The 25174-nt window shown below is 41.4% G+C and overlaps 1 protein-coding gene across 1 annotated transcript in view; it reads right to left on the reverse strand.

Annotated features, from left to right (window-relative positions):
* The window catches only part of LOC306977937 (putative ferric-chelate reductase 1), a gene marked incomplete at its 5' end in the record, with an annotated part of 79405 nt that overhangs the window by 36384 nt on the left and 17847 nt on the right, over window positions 1–25174 (reverse strand). The window contains 2 exons of the mRNA XM_079576375.1: window positions 469–625; window positions 20961–21062. Of these exons, the coding sequence (XP_079432501.1) occupies window positions 469–625; window positions 20961–21062 (259 nt within the window). The remainder of the gene's footprint in view (window positions 1–468; window positions 626–20960; window positions 21063–25174) is intronic.

Consider the following 25174-nt stretch of genomic DNA (forward strand, 5'->3'; position numbering starts at 1 on the left):
TGCGGTCGCTGTATCGGTCTGTCGTGGTGAAGAGGGAGCTGAGTCGGGGCAAAGCTCTTGATTTACCGATTGATCTACGTTCCCACCCTCACCTATGGTCATGAGATTTGGGTAATGACCGAAAGGACAAGATCGCGAATACAAGCGGCCGAAATGAGTTTCCTTCGCAGGGTGGCTGGGCGCACCCTTCGAGATCGGGTGAGGAGCTCAGTTACCCGGGAGGAGCTCGGAGTAGTGTCGCTGCTCCTTCACGTCAAAAGGAGCCAGCTGCCCCAGAACAGCTGGGGGAGGTGTGTGTGGATCGGGAAGTTTGGGCATCTCTGCTGAGACTGCTGCCCCCACGACCCGGCCCCGCATAAAGCGGGAGAAAATGGATGGATGGATGGATGTTTGCTGAGACTGCTGCCTCCGTAACCCGGTCCCAGATAAAGCAGAAGAAAATGGATGGAGGTACAGTACATTTCTTACCATTGTGGCTGGGCCCATGAGCGAACAGAAGGTAGTAGCGCTGGCTGCTCCTCTGGATGCTCCCCCTGCTCATTCTGCTGGAGATGCTGTTGGTGGAGGTGAACGAACACCTGATAATGTTGTTCTGTACTGAGGTCTTCACATCTGAAACGTTGCCCTGAAGAAAAATAACATTAATCTGTGTGATGCAAAGCCAAAGTCAATCTGCCTATACACAGGCTAGAACTAAATAATACCCAGGCTGTAAGGGAAAACCTTTTGAAGCGAGGCCACATTGTGTTGTTGAACAAAGGGGCCCGTTTGGGGTGTTTCAAACAAGTATGATTATCAAATAAACTGAGCACATTGATTAAAAGAGAGAGAGATGTGATGAAGGTCAAAGCACATCTGAGGACTGGTCTAAACCCAGAGCTTCTTACTGACATCTCGTCATCTTTGTGTTGAGAAACACATTGAAATCCAAATCTTTCTGCAACCATCCAACCTGATGAATCAGTCTGATGGTCCTTAAGTACAACAATCGCTTCATCACGTTAAATCGTAAAAGCCAAAATAAAATGCAAAGCATGGGTTGACCAACACCTGCCGTTGTTGGCAGGATTCAAACCTGCGCGGGAAGATCCCAATGGATTTCAAGTCCATCGCCTTAACCTCTCAGCCACAACAACCCATTAATTAGTGATCATAGGTTTTTAGTGGTGGGGAAACCGGAGTACCCAGAGGAAACCTATGCAGACATGTGGATAACAGCTGGAATATTTTCGATATTATCTATGCTCAATCGAGAGGCATTGCGACCTCCTTTCAAAATGTTTACCCCCCTACTTTCAGTTGCATCATTTTTAGGCCCGAGCGCCCTCAGGGCTGGCGAAAGGCCTCTTGTAATCGTATAGTGCGCGGAGTGCCCAAAACAAGCGCAAAGCGCTCGCCTCCTCTCAAACACTCACTAACGCGCTCTTCTTGTCGTGCACGTCCCGTGCACATACATATATAATGCAAAAATCAACATTGTAATTGTACAGAACCCATAAAAGTCAATGGGCGACTGGTGCCAGTCAGTGACCCAGGACCTCTACCATGAGGTAGGAATGCGTGAGCACTTTCCGAAAATATATAGTTTATGGCGCCCGCGTAAGCGGAAACACTGTTCTCGTTTGAGAATATTATTCTTTCTTTCTTTCTTTCGCGCGTCGCAATTTTCACCCAGTGAACATCGACGAAAAGTCACAGATTTTGGCCCCCGATCCGACGAAACCTTTGACTATTTCCAATTTTTTTCCTTCAAAATATTGGTGCTTACTTCCGGTGAGCGCATGCAGGCACGCGCAAGCATGGCGCGGTGATTTAAACCTCAAAAACCTCCAAATATCTCCAAATCGGTCAATGTAATGAGGATCTATTAAACGCAAAAACATCTGGAAAGAACCCCGGAGTGATATGAATCTAAGATCGGGTGCAGTCACTCAAAAACAACGCTATCAACCGAAGACAAAGAGAATGCCTGGACAGGTGACAAACGCCTCCAAACAAACTATGGAATCAGCCTCTCTGGAAAACAGCCTCAAAGCAATGTTCACAAGTCTCCAAGAGGAGATTACAGGTCAAATTCAAAATCTGCGCACAGACATCGAAAACTACTCAAGTGAGATGACTCATTTAAGTAAGGATGTAAACGAAGTGCGCGAGGACCTGACTGAAGCGGAGCAGAGGATTGACCATCTGGAGAACCGAGAGGTGACTTTAAACAGCATAATTAATGATATGAAACTAGAGCAAAAGAGATTGTCTGAAAGAGTGGACTATCTCGAAAATAAATCTAGACAAAATAACATATGAATATACCAAGTGAAAGAAGGCCTAGAAGGAGACAACGCAACCGCGTTTATTATGAAATTGATACGGGAGAAACTGGAAATAGAAGATGTCATAATAAACGCAGCGCACCGTTCACTTACCCAGAGATCGGTGTCAGAAAACTCATCCACGCGGCCCCCTCGATCATTTGTCGTTCGTTTCCAGGAGTGGCACATGAGGCAAAGAGTCCTACGAGTAGCATGGTCCAAAAAGGAGATAATCGTAGGTGGGAACCGTATCTTCTTCTCACAAGACTTCACATCCAAAATCCAGAGCGAGCGGAACAAATACGCACCAATACGGAAACAACTGCGTGAAAAGGGGGTGAAGTCGCATGTAATCTATCCAGCAAAGCTCAAAGTATTCCTCGATGACAACACGACGATCTACAACAACCCGGAGGAAGCAACACAGAAGCTACAGGAGTTGGAAATACTGCCTACGGAGGCGCTGAGTGACCAGAGTACGGAGACGCGCGGAGCAGAGGCCACGGCCCCGACTTTCCAAAAAGCGCCCTGAGACAAGAGAGTCAACGTTATCGAAGAAAGAGCACCTGACCACAAGGTACGAGTGGAACACTTCATGTTTGATTTACAAGTGATGGACATATAACCTGCAAGTAATTATGCAGAAGAGACATTTATTGGTCATGACTATGATTTTATTGGACTTTCTAAGTTGTTGATATAATACCCCAATAAAAGCAAGACTTGAAATACATTGTATAGAATTTGTTTAAAATATTGCGAAATGACCATGTTATAAGTTTGGACTTGCGCTAGTTCACCTGAATAAGCCAAAAAAGAAAAGAAAATAATAATAATAATACAAACAAAACAAAACAAAAAAGAGGGAGGGGGGGTTCTTAATTTGACACATTCACAAGGTCCTAGAAATGAAGGATAGCTAGGAGATAGGAGGTCTGCGGATGGCTTACCACATACTCAGAAAGAGCCGTAATGGCCCTGGAAAAGCCTCAAATAAAATCAAGTGGCAATGGTCCACCAGGAGAGGCCCACTCTTCCACCCAGTTGAAACACAGTGGAGGAATGCCGTAACCATAAGAGGTTACAACCCTTGGAAGTTGGGAAAACTTAGAGGAACATTAAATGAATCAATTTTTGTTATGGGTTTTCTTTACATAGCACAAATGCGAGTTGTTATTTTTTCTCACTTTTTTTTAAAACATTTCTATTTTATTTTATTTTTTTCCTTGTCTCTTCAGTTTAGTCTTTTTCGTCTGCCTTGGCAATAATCCATTAACCACTAAATTAGGCAAAGATGAATAAAATAAAAGTTGTTACACTGAACACAAAGGGACTGAATAACCCCATCAAAAGGAAACGCATATTGCAAAATATTAGAAAGGAGGGAGGGGAAATATGCTTTCTCCAGGAAACACATCTGACCCAGCTAGAACATAAGAAACTTGAAAAGTTAGTTTCAGCACAGGTATTTGCCTCATCCTACAATTCAGCGAGGAGAGGTGTAGCAATCTTAATAAAAAGAAGTTGTATGTTTAATAAAGAGAAATGCGTTGTAGACAGAGACGGGAGATATGTACTGGTAAGGGGTGAAATAGAGGGACAATATATAACACTTATTATTATTATTATTCTTTATTTATAAAGGTGGTCTCTTGAGACTCAATGTCTCATTTGCAAGAGAGACCTGTTAAAACATACAAGGTAAATAACAGTCAACAATAAGACAACAGTGGAACAATTATACTATAACACAATACTAAGAAAATGTGTAAAACTTATGAATGTGTACCATCCTCCAGGAGAACACAAAGACTGTCTAGGTAAAATACTGGAAATCTTTGTTACAGAAGCAAGAGGCACAGCAATAATGGGTGGAGATTTTAATTTGGTAATGAATTCCAAAATGGACACGCAAAGTAAAATGACACATAAGTCACAACCTGCAGCAAAACTAATGAAGAAAGCAGAACAGGAATTGGGCTTAATAGATGTATGGCGTAACTTACACCCATATGACAAAGAATACACTTTTTACTCGGAACCCCACAAAGTTTATTCCCGTTTAGACTATTTTTTCATGTTTAAAACTGACATCTCTAAAGTAATGAATTGTAAAATCCACTCCATAACCATCTCAGATCACGCCTTAGTGAGCTTAGAGATAAACCTAAGGTTAGATAGGGGAAATAACCCATGGAGATTAAATAATTCTCTTTTGAGAGACAAAGACTTTAATGAGAAAATTAGGTCTGACCTTAAAAACTATTTAGAACTTAACGATAACAGGGAAGTTACCTCAATTATATTATGGGAAGCAGCATAAGCCATACTAAGAGGAGAAATAATCACATACTCCTCATGGAAAAAGAAACAAAGGCAAAGAGAGAAAAAGGTATTAGAAGCAAGAATAAAATACTTGCAGCTTAACCATCAGATCACACACAATAAAGAAGTAGAACTACAATTAAAAGAAACGAGAAGATCTTTAGAAATTATAGAACAATACGAAATTGAAAAAGAAATATTAATTAGTAAACAAATATATTATGATAATAGCCCAAAAGCTCAAAAAATGTTAGCCGCAAAAATAAAAAAGCAACAGGAAAATAGAGCAGTAACAGTAATAGAAGATGGAGGAAGCTATATGCGAACAAAAGTCGAAATTGCGTCATGTTTTAAGCGGTATTATCAACAATTGTACTCCCCAGAGATTGACAAACTTGATACAAGTAATATTGAAAACTATCTGGGAACACTGCAGCTCCCTCAAGTGAATGACGAACAAAACAACATTTTAGTGAAACCAATAACTGAGGGAGAAATATTAAAAATCATTCAAAAATCAAAAAAGGGAACAGCCCCAGGAAACGATGGATTTACATATGAATTTTATACAGAATTTAAAGATTTACTCTCCTCAATTTTATGTAGAGCCTATAATGAAATTTTGAAAACAGGAAAATGGCCCGATACATGGAAATCAACTCTTATCACAGTTATCGCCAAAGAGGGAAAGGACCCTGCAAAATGTGCTTCTTATCGTCCCATTTCCCTCATAAATGTAGACCACAAAATGTTTACATCAATATTATCCAATAGACTAGCAGATATTTTACCTGAAATTATAAATCTAGACCAAACTGGGTATGTCAAAGACCGCTTGCTAAGTGATAATGTACGAAAGACAATTAACGTAATTGATCATGCCGTGAAAACAAAGCAGCAAACATTACTTGTGACCTTAGACGCAGAAAAAGCATTTGATCGCGTAGCCTGGCCATACCTGTTTAGCGTGCTAGGAAAGTTTGGTTTTCACAAAACCTTTATTGACGTTATTAAGATAATGTATGCAAGATCAACGGCTAGAGTTAAAGTTAACGGAATGCTATCGGAGAGCTTTGACCTAAAAAGAGGCACAAAACAGGGCGATCCTCTATCAGCTCAAATTTTCGCCATCTGCATTGAGCCTTTAGCAGAAAAAATAAGAAATAATCGGAAGATTAAAGGTGTCTTGGTACAGGACGATGAACACAAATTAGCTCTGTACGCTGATGACATCATAGTTTATATTACTGACATAAAACGAACTCTACCGGCGCTACTAGAAGAAATAAATAAATATGGTGAGATCTCTGGGTATAAATTAAACCACAATAAGACTGAAGCAATGGAAATAGGGGAACATCTAGAAAATGATCTGAAGAAACAATTTAAATTAAAATGGACACGAGACAAGGTCAGGTACTTGGGAATTAAAATACCCAGTAACTTAGAGAATTTTTACCAATACAATTATGGGGAGTTACAGAATACAATTAAACAAGATTTAATGAGGTGGAAAATTGTACCTCTTACTCTCTTTGAAAAAGTAAGAATAACAAAAATGAATATCTTATCACGCTATATATTTCTCTTCCAGAATTTACCTATCCATATAAAAGAAAAGAGTTTTAAATTATGGGAATCACAGTTGAGGAATTTTTTGTGGGATGGCCATAAACCAAGAGTTAAAATGAAAGTACTACAGGACAACAAAGAGAAGGGGGGTCTATCATTACCTAACCTGAAAAATTACTTCTTTGCATCAAACGTAAAAACAATGTTAGTCTGGCTTAACGAGCAAAAGAACCCTAAATGGAAACAGATAGAATTAAAGTTGGTAAAAAAACCTACTACCCTAATTTTTTCCAAAGGAAAAGTGAAAAGAACTGCAGAGAGCAGTTACACAGTTCACAATACCTTTGAGATCTGGAGGACAATATGCAGAAAAAATAAGATTAGAAATGAAGATACAATTCTTCTCAGAGAAATAGCTCACGATACCGAATTTACTCCTAATAAAATTGATGAAGGGTTCAAAGTGTGGGAAGCGAAAGGTATAAGACGATTTTACCAACTGTATGAAGCAGATGGAATCAATAGTTTTGAAAACATAACAAGAAAATATAACCTAGCAAGTCAACATTTCTACCAGTACCTCCAAATAGGGAGTTACTTAAATAAGTTAAAGTCAAAAGAAATTCACCCACTTATTCAATACATAATAAATGCAGATAAAAATGCAAAATCACAAAAAGTAATTGGAGGAATCTACAAAGTATTACAGGAGAGTAACAAGAGGTGCAGTAGCAATAAAGGCAAATGGGAAAAAGACTTGAAGGAAACCATTCACGAGGATGACTGGTACCAAAGTAGCAAAGCAAATTTTATCCATATACGATCGCCATTCTGGCAAGAGTTTGCTTGGAAGGTTCTTCAAAACACCCCACATGATATCCAAATTTTCAAAAAATAAAGATTTAGGGCCCGATCTTGTGCATCAAAACGGAGACGATAGCGTGACATTTTGCCTCAGTAGCAGCACTTTGTGATCTTGCCACTCCAGACTTGGCGCATTTAAGTGGGTTGAGACACACACATTTTCCTCCAACCAGATCGACTCCGCGTCCAGGAGAGTGGTTGTGTGGGAGTGGGTGGTGAACATGTGCTTTTGTTTTGCTTCGCGTTCACGCCGAGCGCGGCCGATCCGCGCCACAGCGGACGCTGTAGCTCTTTTTCTCTGGAGACGTGAACATGGTTTAGCTCACGATGGTTTAGCTCACGATGGGGTAAATAAAGTTTTTAGTTTGACCTGTGAGAGCCTAAGGCTTAAGAAAGAACGCAAGACAGCGCAATGTAAACGAGGAAGTAAATGTCAGCCGTGTTTCCATCAGTGCAGTCGCCTCCTCTTGTGACGCCCCCTCACAGGTGGCGGAGGCGAATGGCACATACAGCTCCGCCACTCGGAAAATAATTTGCCAAGAGCCTGCGCCGCCCCGTGCGCCGCCACAAGATCTGGCCCATGGCCTTTTGTTGGAGGAAGTGCGGGGAGAAAAAAGCCGACTATTTGCATATTTTCTTTACTTGCCCAAAAATAGTAAACTTCTGGAACAAAATTATATCAAGCATAAAGCAAATGATGGGTGATAAAGTTACATACGACGCAAAACATCTATTAATAGGCATACCATCAAAAAGAGCAAAACAAAGTGTGCAATATCTCTTTTGGATCTTTAGAATCACAGCATTAAAACAAATTACAAGGAATTGGCGATCAATAAAACTCCCAAACCTTAAGAACTGGCTCGAAACTATAGAAAGCATACAACGTATGGAAAGATTGACCCATGTAATAAATAACAAAGAAGCTGAGTTCCAAAACAAATGGTCTCTCTTCAACCAAGACAGATTCATATAGTAACATAAAATAAATGAATAAATAATAATAATTAAAAAAAATAATAATGTTAATAAAAAATGTGTATATAGGTGTATATATTAGAATATACACATTTTAAGAATTAGAATCCCATGATGGGGAGTCCCTTTCCATTTTTTCCAAATACATGGCAGCTTTGATGTATTATAAAACAAGGAATTATTATTACTTTATTTATTTATTTTTTTGTATTTTGTATTTTTTTTTCTATTTTTTTTATTATTTATTTATTATTATTTATTTACTTTATTTTATTTTTCATTTTTTCTTCTCTAGCTATAATGTATGAACTCGAACCACTGTCACAGCGCATCAGGTATGTAATAGCTCCTTTTGTTTGTTGATTTTATTTGCTACACAAGGGGAGAAAAAAAAAAAAAAAAAAAAAGACTAAATATTGTGTGTAATAACAGAAATGTAAAAATGTACACATCTGAAATGTAAAACCACACAATAAAGAAATAAAAACAAAAATAATAATAATATTGGTGCGTCAGCGCCACCTCAGTTTTTTTTCAACATTGCGAGATAGGACGCGGGCAAAAATTAAGTTTGTCATAGAATCCTAAAAATCGGTACAGACGTGCATCATGACAAGTTGAGCAAAAAATATTATTACGGCAATGCCGTCGGCCATATTGGATGTCGGCCATTTTGGATGACAGCCCGCGAAACGGGAATATGCCTCTATTTTTAACTTCGTACAAAATCTATCTCCTCCTAGACCGTTTATCGGAACAAGCTAATTTTGGGTGGAAAATAATCTTGAGAAGTAGAACTTTAAAAGTTATCCAAATTTATGCGATGAAGTCGCAAACTGGACGAAGTGTTTTGCAATTTTTCGTAAACAATAAATGGCTCCCAATCGCACATGTGAAGCCTAATTAAAAATGTTGTGCGATAGCGCCCCCTATGGGAATTACATGGTGAGTACAAATTTTACTTTTACAAAAATTAAAATAATTTGGCACAAAATTGGATTTAATCGCTCCGATCAGAAAAGTCAATCACACCTATGCCATGTTTTTCACGGCGTTGCTATAGCGATGACCAGAATGTCCCATTTTATTCTGATGGAAAAATGTTAAACTCCATAATTCAGCAACATGTGCTTTTTCTATCTCCTCTGAGGAAAACCTGGTGAAGAAGATCTAGAGAAGTGAGGAACCAAAGGTTATCCAAAGTACTTGGATAAACTAAGTATTTTCAACCCTAAGTAAAATTTTAAAATATGCTTCAGTTTGCAGATATAGTGTGATACAAATTCATACACCACGCTCCAAATTATTATGCAAATTGTATTTCAGTATTAAAAAGTGACTCATGGACTCTTCAGGTCGGTGGGGAGTCCTTACCTCAAGTGGAGGAGTTCAAGTATCTCGGGGTCTTGTTCACGAGTGAGGGACGGATGGAGCGTGAGATGGACAGACGGATCGGTGCGGCGTCAGCAGTGATGCGGTCGCTGTATCGGTCTGTCGTGGTGAAGAGGGAGCTGAGTCGGGGCAAAGCTCTCGATTTACCGATCGATCTACGTTCCCACCCTCACCTATGGTCATGAGATTTGGGTCATGACCGAAAGGACAAGATCGCGAATACAAGCGGCCGAAATGAGTTTCCTTCGCAGGGTGGCTGGGCGCACCCTCCGAGATCGGGTGAGGAGCTCAGTTACCCGGGAGGAGCTCGGAGTAGAGTCGCTGCTCCTCCACGTCGAAAGGAGCAGCTGAGGTGGCTCGGGCATCTGTTCCGGATGCCTCCTGGTCGCCTCCCGCGGGAGGTGTTCCAGGCATGTCCTAGTGGGACAAGGCCTCGTGGAAGACCCAGGACACGGTGGTGGGACTATGTCTCCGAGCTGGCCTGGTGTCGCCTCGGGGTCCCCCCAGAACAGCAGGGGGAGGTGTGTGTGGATCGGGAAGTTTGGGCATCTCTGCTAAGACTGCTGCCCCCGCGACCCGGCCCCGGATAAAGCGGAAGAAAATGGATGGATGGATGGAAACTCATGGATGGTTTTTGTGTCTCAGGCTCTTTGAATCACTGACATTAATCTCAGAGACCTGGGATTATTAGTTTTCAGGTTAAGCCCTTCGATATTTCATGAAAGATGAAGTGTAATCATCGAACTGTTAAGAGATTTGTGGATGATTCAGACACACACGGGTTTGTGCGGATAAAGGCACAATGAGGACGGTTTCTGCCAGACAAATACATCAGATTTGAAGCTGCTGGTGCCTCTGGAGTCTCCCGAACATCAAGGTGTAGGACCCTCCAGAGGCTGCAGTTGTGCATAAACCTTCTATCCGGCCTCCCCTAAACTGTTCATTGAAGCTGAAGCAGAAACGGCTGCAGTGGCTCAGAAATACATGAGGACTCATTTTCAAACAGTCTTGTTCACTGATGAGGCCGTGTGACCCTGGATGGCAGGGCCGTGCAGAGAGCTACAGAGGGGCAGGGGCTCAAAAATCAAAAGAGCACTACACCCAACCCCTCCTCCCGTGACCCCTGACAAACCGGCCGTTCCCGCTCCTCTTAAATTCTAGTCACAATCACATTTATTTCTAATCCATTTAGTCATTTATTTATTTATTTTATACAAAAGTAAAAGGAGCTGTATTGGCGCTAAATATATAGATTTGGGGAAAGCCAACTGCTATTATTATTTCAGTTTATTAACACTATTTTTATGCCAGTATCTTTTGCTAGTGGGGTACTTTTCAGAGGCATCTGCCCCAGGCCACAGGTGTGTTAGCAGCGCCCCTGCAGAAACACAGACTTTCACACTGTCTCCCTCATGTCTCTCTCTTCTCTGAAAACAGGGGCTTAAGAAAAGAACATAAACTATTGAGAATGTCTGGCCGTGAGTTTCACGTTGTTTTAAGAGAACAAACAGCTGAACTATTTTGACAAAAATACGTGGTGAGGATGTGGCGCTGAGCCGTGCTAGAATCATGGGGAGAGAGCTGGTCGGCCCCTTTAGGATCCCTGAAGGTGTGAAAATGACCTCTCTCTGACTGACCACTGTCTTCTATGGTACAAAAAGAAGAGCCGTGTTTTCCTGAACAAAATCCTTTTCATCATGACAACGCACCATGTCCTGCTGTAAAGAAAACCTCTGCATCACTGGCTGCTATGGGCATTGTCAAAATGTGTTTGTTTTTTTCGGACAAAAACTTTGTCAGAGAGGGCACATTAGCGCATTCCAAAAATCCTAAAACTAAGACCCTTGGGAGAAAACTTAAAAAACAAACAAACATAAAGGCAGGAGCAATACTGTAAATTTAGATTGAGGGAGACAAAAGGGCGCACAGAATTTGGAACAGAATTCTTCTCACTGCTCATAACTGTATCCAATGGGATAGTCAGTCTTCGACGCCTCTGCAGAAACATGCGATCTATTCTTGCAAAAAGAGCTTGAGGCGGGATAGTCAGACTACAACAATGTGCTGCTTTGACCACTGTGGGCCGTGATCCACAATGCATGTTTTGATCTTTGGGGAAATTGGGGCATCCAGTGGAAACCTCCACAGACAGAAGGGGTGAACATTCCCCACCCATGATCCTTCACAGCATACACATCTAGAGAAGCTGACAGGTAAGATAATAAAGGAATAGACTTAAATGTGTGGTTGCAATGTTGGACTAGTCTTTTTTTATTTGATTTTGATTTTTTTTCCACAGATAAATGCATTACGGGCATTTTGTCAGAATAAAGGACCAGAAAAAGCCCATAGAGGTGCATTTATGTATTATGTTGTGTATTTATTTATCAGTTTATAATGTACAGTTACATTATGCTCGTGAACAAAGATGCTTGTACCAGACTGTACCCTCTCTTAACAATGCAAGAAGCTGTTCAGACTGCTGTCCTGATCCTGGGTTAAAGGGGGTCAAATCTGTCACACTGTTGTTTAGCGAACATTATCTAAAGTCAGACCATTTCAGAAGGGCACTATGTGAAGTAGGCTATATGACACAACTAACCGTGTAGAGTCATTACAATGATTAAGAAGAACAATGTATTTTTTACAGAGAGGAGAATGTAGGCTTTAGGATGTGTCTGTCGTTTCAAAGGCGCTGCATACTTTTCAAATAGTGCTATACTTAAGAACATGTCATGTAGATTTTTTGAGGAAAAATGTATTTAGCATACTTAACTGTGAAGTCAAGTTTTTAGCACATTAGCAGTGCACTTTTAAGTGCATATTAAAGGCAAATCAAATAATAAAAATGTAGTCTATCTAAAGATGTGTTGTGTTTACAGGGCTACACCCCAGAATCTGAATTGTGTTTATTGCCATGGTTATAACCTGGTTCACAACTAGGATTTTGTCTTGGTCGATCGTGCAACATAAAACATATAACACATAACTTAGATACATAATAAACGGGCCTTGGTGATTGGTGATGTTCCTAAGGCCTGGTCATACTGCTGCTGGAGACCATTCGAATACACTTCCCTGCTGTCTCCAAACACGAGCCCAGCTCCTCCACAGCCTCAGTGGTGAACTTGTGAGTGAGTGTCAGCCTCAGTCTTTATGCAGGGATTTGGTGAACCATCTTCTTGTTTACTGTAGTGTAACAGTCATCTATCGTGTTCTCCTCTCTAGGGCATTTAATAAACGGTTTGATTCCTGGCTCATGTTCCCCTTGTTAAAGTTACCAAGCACAATAACAAGAGAGTCCGGGAAGGTCTGCTCCACATGCTCTATCTGGTCAGCGAGCGTGCACTGAGCTGAGTGCACGTCCGCAGTAGGTGAAATGTAAGTAGTGGCCAGAATGAATGAACCAAAATGGTGCGGGGATTAAAATGGTTTACAGTTAAAGAAGAGATATTCCAGAGCAGGAGAGCACAGTCACATCAGAGCACCAGCAACCGTTACTGTAGAGACAAACTCCACCGCCTTTAGCTGAAACGCTCTCCAGGTGAACGTGTGTGTCAGAGAGTCGAGGAAATCTAGATCACAGACAACAGTGACAGTGTGATGCTGACCAGACCGTGAGGGAAATGATGACCACTTCTGACCAGAATGTTCAAAGATGCTGTCAACATTCATACAATTGGTCGCTTGTGTCAATTTGTATAGGCCTTCATCAAACTTAACAGGCTATTATAGGCATATTAAAAGGAATGAATATATAAACCTGCAGCTGGCTCCTCTATAGCTTTGTGCAGTGATAATTACTGATAGGCTACTGGCAGACACTGCTATGACACTGCTTTATCTGTCTTATAATCTGCACAAGTCTTCTCCCTCGACTGTCGGAACACAGCACAGTTTCAGGCCAAGCGGAGCCTGTTGCATTTTGGCACATTTGCATATAAAGAAGATCAGGGGTTTATTAACGATATTATAGCCTAAACACCTGAATGATATGTATCACCTCCATCACGCTGCGGTCTGAATCTGCGCCCACTGGCTTTTGCGCTCACGGCTGAACGTCCTGCCACCTCCGCGCCCACAAGGTCAACAAAGCAAAGCCCTCCACTTTCCACAGCGCTTCATGCTTGATTTAATAGCAGCATTAGACTATATGGACATGGATATCTGTGAGGTCAATCAATCAATCAACCGATCAATATATCTGTAAAGCGGCGCGGGTACGCAACGGTTAGCGCTCACGCCTCACAGCGAGACGGTCCCGGGTTCGACTCCCACCTGGACAGGGCCTTTCTGTGTAGAGTTTGTATGTTCTCCCTGTGTCTGTGTAGGTTTCCTCCAGGTACTGCAGTTTCCCCTACCACTAAAAACATGTACAATAGAGTTCCTCTGGGGCCAGGACTCCCCTGAACAAGAGATTCTTGTTCTCAGTGGGACTATCCTGGTTAAATGAAGGGCAATAAAATAATAAACAAAGGCGCTATTCACACATGCAGAGTGTCTCAAAGCACTGGAATTAAAGAAGCAGTCAAAGAAAAATCCGAGGCACTTCCGTGTACAAAAATGAGAAGTCCTTTATTCTAACATGTGGACACTGACAGCCAACACGTGTGGACGTGTCTTTGTCAAAGCAAAAGGTTTCTGAATGAACAAGGGCTGGTACCTATTTAACAGCTGGTTAGATCATGTGATCGAAGAGGGCTGTACAAGGTAAACGATTTTTCAGAATAAAATACAACATACAGAAACAATTAGAGGGGTGTGCACACCACATAAACTGTATGACAAACAGTGCATAAGAGAGATACATGAGAACAATGTCTGTTACAACACCGCTGGATAAAAACAATGGTTAAGGCAGTAAACAGCTGCACTGTCACGAGGATGCAACAAAGTACTTTGTAGAGAGGGCAACTGTTGAATACAAGCACGGGCAGTGTTCACGAAAAAAAAGAAAAGAAAAGAAGAGAGACAGAGGGCTGTGGAGTCAAAGAAAGGGGGAAAAATCTATTTCCTCATTGAGTCCAGGTTGTGGCCCCTAGTGATACCATGATTTTAAGGTCTTGTATGTTGGAGTGTCCCATGTTCTTGAAATGTTTAGCGATGGGATAGTCAAGGTTCTGTGTTCTAAGGGCGTATTTGTGTTCTGCAAGTCTCTCTTTTAATTGTTTTTGTTCTGCCGATATAGAAACATCCGCAAATACAACCCAAACGGTCGACGACAAAAGTCGTGTTACAGTTCGCAAATGAGCGGCACTGAAAGGTCAGAGTGTGGCTTGAGTTTGTGACGGTGGTAGCTCTGTTTATCTGGGAGCAGTGGTTACAGGAGCCACATCTGTATGTGCCAATTGGTCTTTTGAAGAAAAAAATAGTTTTTTTAGGTGGGAGATGGCTCCTCATTTTTTGAGAGAGGGGGTGCGCCTAAAAGAAAAAACAGGTGGTTGTGAAACATGGGACCCAGGGAGTCTTCACATTTGTTATAGTTCTTTTAATATTGACTGGTTGCTGTATTGCATAGGGCAGTATATGCGATTGTTGGCCTGTGTGGAGGGGCTTTTCTTTTTATTGAGAAAGAAAAACATTTTCTTTCTTCAAAAAGCCTGTGACTTTATTAGCTTTGGCGACAAAACTCTACTCAAAACTCTGTCTTTGATATTTTGACATGATGCAAAAAACACATCCTCTTGCATTCAACACATAACAGCTGAGTCTGATGGACAATGTTATGTAACATCTCATATTGTTTGCAGGCGCTCGAACCAGTGTCAGTGACGCCCCTTAGACATAAAGGCATGCCCATCCTCCACTTTTCACTGCATTTGCCTAGCTTTGCAGCGGAGGAGAGAAGACTGTGACGAGAGGAATAATGGAAGCAGGGTCACCTCGGGCCGGCGTCCCATCCTACCTGGGGTGGTCAGTCTTCAACACGCTGTGCTGCTGTCTGCCTTTAGGGATTGCAGCGATTGTTTGCTCCTGCAAGGTAACAGACTACAGACTATTGTTCATGACTTAAGATGCTGGTTACATTATCCTGACTCTGTGGTTTGTTAAAGACTATTTCATTGACTTTAAGAACTTACAAGTAAAGGCATGTGATGGCTGTTATAGGCACAGAAGGCAAGTGCTGTGGGGGACCAGGTCAACGCTGCAGACGCGTCCAGGACAGCTAAGATCCTGAACGTGATTGGCCTGGTGTGTGGGATCATCCTCCTGGTCATCGTCATTGCACTCTATGTCAGCGGCTATCCACGTCCCTGAGGGGCCCTTCACTGGAGCCTTGTGCTTTTATAGCCTACTATAGACCTCCCCTCCACCACCCAGACAATGAGGACGACAAACATATGGCACATCCAGAAAAAGGATTTTTAGTCAAATGACCTGTGTATTGTTTTAGCTAAATATATACCTATGTTTTTGTGTCTGTAATGTAATGTCAAATTATGATTTGGTAAATAAAGGTTGTTTCATTGGCTTTGTTGGATTTTTTTTTAAAGTCATAAAACATGAATATAAAAATGTGTCATGTAAGTTTTAACTGCTCTTCGATGCGTAAATACTGAGGTCTCTCGGAGTCTCCCCTAACATCCTGTGAAAAACAAATATCAACAGTAACTACCTAACAGGAGACTTTGTGGACCTCACATAAGAAAGAAGAATTCTTTACATCCTTGTTTACAGCAGGCCTCTGCCTGGACTGTGGAGTGAGATGGCATGAGAGTACCACAGTGTTTCAGTGATATCTTCTGAATGGGCCTCTTTGTACATCTCTAAGGGGCGTGCACTCGGGCTGTAAAAATAGAACAACGTTGCGGGGTGGGCTGGGTCGGGTTAGAACCTGCTCCAAATGCGGGACCCGTGGGTTGAAAAAACCCTGACCCGCGCATCACTAGGGGAGACTGGGTATGGTTGTAGCCTGGGGAGAGTTGACTTCTTCAGTCCTACGTAAACTAATAGGAGAGAAGGGGCGGGCACAATTCATGGCGCCACCCACAGGACCTTCCGGAAGAAGCTGAGTAGCTTTCGTCCTCTGCTTTCATTGTCACCGCCCCCACACACGCCGCCTCCCCGCCCCTCTTCCAGGGTAGTCACGGAGCGTTAGCTGTGAGCGGGTCACAGGTAATTAGTTTATTCTACTTATGGAAACTGCTGTTTAAAATGAGTAGCTGATCAGGTGAACAAAGTACATGAAATGAAATGCATCCTAAATAATTTATTGAACTAAACACAAAATAAATAAATGAAATACTACATTTTTCTTACTGGAGCTGTCTGTGCCTCTTATTCAATGACAAATCTGTGTGTCCTTTAGTGCTCGTTCCTTCAAGCTGGCGTTGTAGGCTTTGTTTTGTTAGAGTAAATGATATTTTTAATTTCTAACCACTCGTTCTGCTCCAGAGAATGTTTGTTAATGTGAGTGGGTGTGACTTGATTGCGCGGCTATGCAGCTGATTAGATCTATATAACTATGTCCCACCGGCCCAAGGCTTGTGAAACGGGCGACTGTTCCACTCCTCCTCTTGGGCACAGGGGAGTGAAAGTAACAGTCAACATGTGCAATGTGGTTTCATACCAGGCAATAATGGAATAGAGATATTTTTGGCTGGCTGCTCCTTCATTGACAACAGTTTAGTGATACTGCACTTGCAATTAAATACAATCCACATCAACAACAATTGCAAAAACTGCAATTATTTAGACACTACGACATGATAATCCGCTATGTGATAGCTGATGAACATAAAACACATAAATTGAAATTGTTAAATTGAATATTCATCCAAAACCATACAAAGCGTAAATCTATGGAAGCCATTTCTTTGCTGTATTTGGCTACGTGGTATTGTCTTTTTTGCTACATATGGTCATTAGTTAGTTACCGTATCCACTGTATCCACTCCAACAGAAAAATGTTTTGAAAAAAGAGATTTCGAATGGGATTTGTACTTCCTGAACCAGATCAGGAACGAAGGAGGGCGAGACCGTTGACCACCATACTTGTTAGAAAAATCCCAGTGAAATATGAACGGCGGCCTTTGTAAAGCAGCAGAGATGGTGAGAAAGTCACTGGGCTCTCCGCGGGCAGCACTGTGCACGTGAGGAGGACCTTCAACGGCGGACGCAATTTTACCATTTAGCCATTTTCCACATCGTCTTTTAAAAAAAAAACATGAATTAGTCAAATGAATTCGATTGTCCATGGGATTTTTGAGTTTTGACAGGTTCTCTGAGATTGGGTGGAATTGGCTGTTATTAGAGCCCTGCATTTGAGTCCAAGGCCCGTGGGCCAGGCTTCGGGCCATTACCATATCATTGTGTCGGACACAGGCCGGGCCCAGGCTTTGTTTTTCTCTGCCAATTAAAGTTGTGCCATTGTTTTTTTTTTTCACCAATGGTGACATTTGAATGCAACACTCCCTCTCTCCCTGCCCACCTGCTCTCTCACAGCCCGTCTTGACCCGCCAACTCCCACACCACAGAGGAGAGCACTGGCCGAGTTTGAGGAAGTGTGGCAGAATGTGAGAGAGCAGAACGAGGGAGACCTCCGCCTTAACCACAGCGGCGGCGGCGGATGGACGTGGTGTCCTGAGCTGGAACTGGCACGTCTGGCCTGCTTTAGTGTCCCGCGGTGTTCATTTTGTCAGCATATTTTAATTTAGTTTTAGTCTTTTGAAAATATCTTAAGTTTTCGTCAACTTTTAGTCGACTAAAATTGCAAGTAAATTCCCTTTGCATTGATAATATTGATTATAATCATATTTAATGTTGTTCCTCTGCTTCATGGAGCTGCTCCACATGAACAAAGCTCAGAGCTGATCCTTTAACAGAGAATTTACATGATCTGAGGCTCTTTCAGACGCTCAATACAAGTTTGGATGATTTTAGTCTCTCCTTTTCATTTTTATTTAGTCTGATTTTAGTCGACTAAAATATCTGGACATTTCCGTCATAGATTTAGTCTCTTAATTTTTTTTAAATTTAATTTAGTTTTAGTCCAATTTTAGTCACAAAAACAATACTTTGACTAAAATTAAGAGTAAATATTTGAGTGGACGAAATGAACACATGTGTCCCGGCAGCAGCAGCGAGTGTGGACGGGTCATCGAGGAGAGGAGGACTGGACTTGCCTCTGACACTGTTGACGCTTTTCTGTTTCTGCATGAAGCCAAGTAAACAGATGTTTCCTTTGGTATAAACACTTTCAGCTAATATTAAAGTAGCACAAGATCAATGATTCATTTCATCATTGACCAAAACTTTGTCAAGATGCAGAAAAGGGAGCTGATTGTGGGCCGACCGGCAGGGTTAGCTTGGTGCTTCTTTGCAGCTAGATCAGATATGGTATGGTTTGTCTTTTAATTTTAATATTAATAATAATAATAATAATAATAATAATAATAATAATACTTTTTTTTTATATTGCACTTTACATTTCAAAGAAACCTCAAAGTGCTACAACAGAATAAAATCAGATAAAAACAAAATGAACATTGACATAGCAAAACAAAGCAAGAACAAGAGCACAAACAAATGAGTCAAAATAGGCCTTTTTAAATGTGTTTTCAGATATTTTTTAAAGGCCTCAACACTCTGGGGAGCCCTCAGGGACTCTGGCAGGGCGTTCCAGAGTCTCGGGGCAACTGCCTTAAAGGCCCTGTCTCCCTTTGTGGAGAGCGTGGTCACGGGCTGGTGAAGGGTGTGGGTGAAAGTGGACCGTAAGCGCCTTGTGGTGGTGTGTGGGGTAAGGAGCTCAGTGCGGTGCCGGGGCTGTTCCATGGACACACTGGTCTGTGAGGAGGCAAATGTTATAGTGGATTCTGTGGTGAATGGGCAGCCAATGAAGAGACCAGAGGACAGGGGTGATGTGGTCATATTTGCGCCTCCTCATCAGCATCCTGGCTGCACAGTTCTGGATGTGTACGTCCAATGACCGTCAAACACAACACATGACTATGAGTGATCATCTTAATTCCTCATCCTCTCTCACAAGGCCACACGTACTAGTCATTCTGTCATATGATGTGCAAAATGGATTTTGAAAAAAAAAGAAACTCATAGATTTTATCCCATTTTTTTTTTTTAAATTTTGTTCACACACAAGTAACCGACAACTGTAAAGTGAAAGCGAAATGATACATGATTCTGTTATTTTTCAAAAAATAGAAAAGTGAAAAGTAGGGCGTGTGTAGTATGTATGATGCTGCAGTTAGAGAATAGTACTCAGGTATGATGTGATGATAGGCTAGGTTATTCAGAAGACAAGGTTCGGCTCGGAGGAAAATGAGGTGCTCAATGGAAGCAGACACAGTGTTGCAATTCTTAATTGTAGTGTATTTGTTTTTACAGTGCAGGGGGAAGTATTTACAACATATGTACACAGTGCACATAGTGGGTTGACACATTCAGTATCAAGAGTTCATTGGTTTTGAATTAAACCATTAAAACCGAGTCCAAAGTTCATTGGTAGATTGTCCGTATTGGACGATTGAGCGTAGCTGTGTGTGTGGGGGGGAGCGGCTGCAGCGCCTCCTACCGCACCAGCAGATGCTTGAGTCTTTTGGGCTTTTTTCCGTAGGCTCGAGGCCTTAGCTCGCCATCCAGCATGGAAACCTGGCCTGTACAAAACAGGACCAAGCAATCAATAACAAACAACCAAACCATCTTTACATCAAACAGCAAAGTCATGCATGTACATGTCTACAGCTATATAGCACAACCGCAATATAGACGTCAATAAATCACGAGTACTCTTAAAATACGTACGTAACAATTCAATACAAAATAACCAGTGTGGATACACATAATGAATAAGCCGAGCCAGCGCCAGCACCAGCTGACTGATTCAAAAACAATAGGAAGAGGTAGCGTAACACTCACCAGTTCCACTGTTCGTAAGTGCTCAAAATCATACAGAAACACTGGTTCACAGCGGCGGAGGCGTCTAAAGGGTTTGACAGGCATAACAGTTAGCGATCAGTAAAATGAAGCAAGCAAAGAACGAGTTTTAAAACGCATACCTGCAGCAGCTCACTACCCGGCGCGTCCCACACCTACTCTGCGTACTAGGGCGCAGCCATCTTTGTTAGACTGACAACTTCGCAAATCTCAACCCACAGGCGGAAATCTCACGAGAGTTTAGGCCTAGTGCTAAAACAGAGACGAACCAGGAGCGGAAAATTACCTGGGTTACACATAAGTATTCATACAGCATTTTCTGAGTGCATTAAATTGCCTTTAAAACATTCCTAATGACTCCAGAATGTTCACACCTTGGCCTAACGGTTAAATAGAGGCACCTGTGTGTAATCTACTCTCAGTATATGTTGTGGGATGGAAACGCGTAGGCAAACCTCTTTAATAAAGGACTTTTAAATTCACCTCAGAGTGCCTCGGATTTTTGCCCATTTTGACATGACTTTTGTCTTCATCCTTGAAGGGCACCCGTTGTTTTACTTCACTCACGCAGTACAATTATTTATTTCTCCAGGAGACTTACTGAAAGATAAAATTGAAGTGTATTACCAGAGGAACACTTTGCGGTGTGGTTGTCCCAGTGGAGAAGGCCCTTTGTAGCTGCACCAGGCCACTGCTGTCCACAACACAGATGTAAATGTCATCGTCACCCTGTGGAAATAAAACAAAAACAAACACGCTCATTGAATTTAAAAATGAATGTTTTTTGCACGGTTTATAAAGGACTTTATTTGGGCCAGTTGATTGAAAAATATGACATTCCACAGAGGGATTTTAACCCGTTTCTACTGGAGAGGGACTTTAACTGAAGGGATCATGCAGAGAGACACATTTTCTTAACATCATTTAATATCAGAATATTGTACTCTACATTTAACACTTCACACAGAGAATTTGACTGTGACTACTGGAGATGAGGTGAAAAATACATGGGGGTTCAGAAAATGTGTTTGTAAGAGAGTTAAAGTGATCCACAGGGCAAACATTTCTCCTTATACACGCCACTAATGTAATACTAATTCCTGGAAGTTTGCTTGAATTGTAATGTTGAGGCTTTTTATAACCCTTCGTTTCCACTGCTTGGGTTAACTGACCCTGCATGTTGTTAGCAACAGATGTGCTAAAAATCTGACGAAATACATTTTGTGCAAGGAAAATAGATTCTCAATTAAATTTTATTTCTAGAGCACTTTACAAGTAAGTAAGTGCTTTATTTGTCATTAAACAGGCGAATGATGAAGGTGTGTTCAGGTGTTAGACCTTAAGCTGATTGGTTGATGTCTGTGTGACGTTTCACTCTCATGACTTGTGACTGGTTGATCTACCAACTATCCGAGGAAAAATACACTCGCTTCCCGCTCCTCTTACATTCTAATCACAATCACATTTATTTATAATCCATTTAGTCATTTATTTATTTATTTAATACAAAATTAAGAGGAGCTGTATTGGAGCTAAAAATATAGATTTGGGGAAAGCCAACTGCTATTATTATTTCAGTTTATTAACACTATTTTTTGCCAGTATCTTTTGCTAGTGGGGTACTTTTCAGAGGCATCTGCCCCAGGCCACAAGTGTGTTAGCAGCGCCCCTGCAGAAACACAGACTTTCACACTGTCTCCCTCATGTCTCTCTCTTCTCTGAAAACAGGGGCTTAAGAAAAGAACATAAACTATTGAGAATGTCTGGCCGTGGGTTTCACGTTGTTTTAAGAGAACAAACAGCTGAACTATTTTGATAAAAATACATGGTGAGGATGTGGCGCTGAGCCGCACTAAACGGCGCTCGCGTCTGACACAAGCTTTATTTTTTAGATCGGCTTGTTGACCTCATTGGTCCGTGATTATGAGGCCGACTGATGCAAAATAAAGAGCAATCTGAAGCACAAGGTGTGGAGATCATTGTCATGTGAGGCAGGAGAGACCTCTGCTGTCACTTCCTCCTGTCTGAGGCCGCTCTCTGCTGCTGCAGGGCCGGAGGGCGGAGCGTTGAAAACACACCATGAACTAACATGCTCACAGGGCATGTTCATTTCCAATTTCATTTATTAATATAAGCTAATGAGGATTGTTGGGACAAAACCAATGATAAGGACCCTGGCAAAGCTTTGGATAAACAGGCTATAATACAAATAAATAAAAGGTATGGAGGGAAAAGGGCTCTTCAGGGGCATGGAGCAAAAGGGGCAGGGGCTCAAGCACGAAGTGCCCGTCAGTGACCCAGGACCTCTACCATGAGGTAGGAATGCGCGAGCACTTTCCGAAAATATTTATGGTATCCGCGTAAGCGGAAACACTGTTTTTGTGTGGGAATATTATTCTTTCTTTCTTTCTTTCTTTCTTTCTTTTTTTCTTTCGCTCTTTCGCTCTTTCGCTCTTTCTTTCTTTCGCAGTTTTCACCCAGTGAACATTGATTGAAACATCCCAGATTTTGGCCCAAAATTCAAACCCGATCCGATGAAACTTTTGACTATTTCCAAATTTTGAATTTCTAAATAATGGCGCGATAGCGCCACCTCAGTTTTTTTTCAACATTGCGAGATAGGACGTGGGCAAAAATGTTTGTCGTAGAATCCTAAAAATCGGTACAGACGTGCATAATGACAAGTTGAGCAAAAAATATTATACATATGGATACACATGGATATACATCCATATTGGATGTCGGCCATTTTGGATGACAGCCCGCGGAACATGCTAATTTTGGGTGGAAAATAATCTTGAGAAGCAGAACTTTAAAGTGATAGTCTGGATGTCTAAATGTTTTACATTTTTTAAGAATTGCACAAAATTTACCTCCTGGCCTTAAACTTTGATATATAGTGAGTACAAATATATATTATTATATATTTTTTAAGTCCCTCCTTCCCTGATCTCAGCAACTACTCAAGAGCCCGTTCGCCGATTGCGTAGACCAATAAAATGCGAGCAAGACGATGATTGACACTTCATGCGCGCTGCAGGCTCGCGCCCGAGAACTGAGCACGCGCAGAGAGAGTTTCTCGTACCTGGATCCGCCATTACGCCCGAGCGCCGCTATGGAGAACAACAGCCAGAAGCTACGACTGCCTGCTCCTTCTCTTTAGACATGTAAACAGTTCAAAAGTCCATCTTCTAAACTAGCAGGAAAACGAGGGCAAGACAGATGTGGAATTTATATCGGAGAGTTGTTCAACAGATGGACGGAGCTACGTGAGCCCAACTTCAGCACGGAGGAAGAGAGATGGCAAAGTTTCTACAGGTAAATGCATGACATTTTGAAGTTTTCATGACGATAATTAGTTGAATTTAGTCCGTCATGATTAGGGTTTTTGCATATTCTAAGCGCTAATACGCTAGCTAACTATGACCTGTTTGCATGGCGTTATAAAGCTATAAGGTTAGCCTACTGTAAACACTGACACTGGTCACCGCGATGTTTTCACTACTTTACATGCACGTGAATTGACCATGTATATTTCTGTGCAAACTGGCGTTACATCAAATGTAGCATTGAGATTTGGAGACGTGCAGACACGCAGTGTTTATAATAGATCCATGAGTATATGTAATGTCAAAATCTAAATATAGTGCTTGAGTCTGAACTTTATTGTACGATAAATAAATGAGGGCCAGTGGGCTACGTGCGTTATTGAAGAAAATGTGATTCAAAATATAGCTTACTCTGTAAGAATTGTATTAGACTTGCACAATGTCGTTGTTACATTCTGTGTAAATATACATAACTTTATGTTTCCAGTTACCAAACCGGATCAGGAGTTCCAATATCAACTCCCAAAATATAAAAAAAACAACCACTATCCTGCTCATATTGCTGTGTCAGCACTATCAAGTGTCCACGGGGACTTCTCTGAGAGGTAAGAATGTTTTGGGGTAAATTAGATTATCACACAACACGACAGTGAAGGTAAAGGGCAGAAAAAAATGTGCATTGAAATTCGAAGCCCCACATCCCAAAAAATCTACACAGAAACAAAGTATAGACGTGTGAACTGTAGTGGATTGAGGATAATAGTCTAATCAAATGGTGTGCATTACTTACTAAAAACAGGTAAGCCTTGCTGATGCTAGCCATGGAAAAACAGACACCCAAACACCACACATAATTCATAAACTGCCACTATCCTGTATTTGTAGAGATAATGATTTTGAAGAGAGAGTGAACATCTTGGAGCAAGAGGAAGCTTCTACTTCAAGAACCGGAGAGTAAGTAAAACATGTTTGGTATCTTTATAGTTGTCACACTGGTCATTGACACTGAAATGAAAATAATATTTTTGTTTTTTGTTTAGTTTACCATCACTTGGTATTCCTGAGAAGGAGAACAGCCACACTGTGAGGATTTGAGCTTGTGTTTACAAAAACAAGTTTAAACCAATCCAGTCCTGTTCCACATAAATACATGCAGATATAGACACGCAACAGAACATGTAAACCTTTGTACATAATACTAATTTTTCACACTGTGTTCAGGGGCCTCTCTGAGAAGGACAACAGACCTGAATGATCTTCAGCACATACATGAGCAGGAGGCAGAGGTCCACATTACAGAAGTGAGTACTGATGCCCACTCACACATTTCTGCTCTTTTCAGTGTCATCGTTTTTTTGTTATGAAACTTATAATTGGACACATCTAAAGCAGTTATAATTTTTATTTTAAATTTATAATCCTGACACAGGAAATGGCATATACAAAGACAGTGGAGCACAGATGATGTGGCTGGGACTAAGAACTTTGGCAAAAAGTTACATGCAGTAAGTA

This window comes from Gobius niger (genome assembly GCF_951799975.1).
Source record: "Gobius niger genome assembly, chromosome: 18".
Classification (NCBI taxonomy): Eukaryota; Metazoa; Chordata; class Actinopteri; order Gobiiformes; family Gobiidae; genus Gobius; species Gobius niger.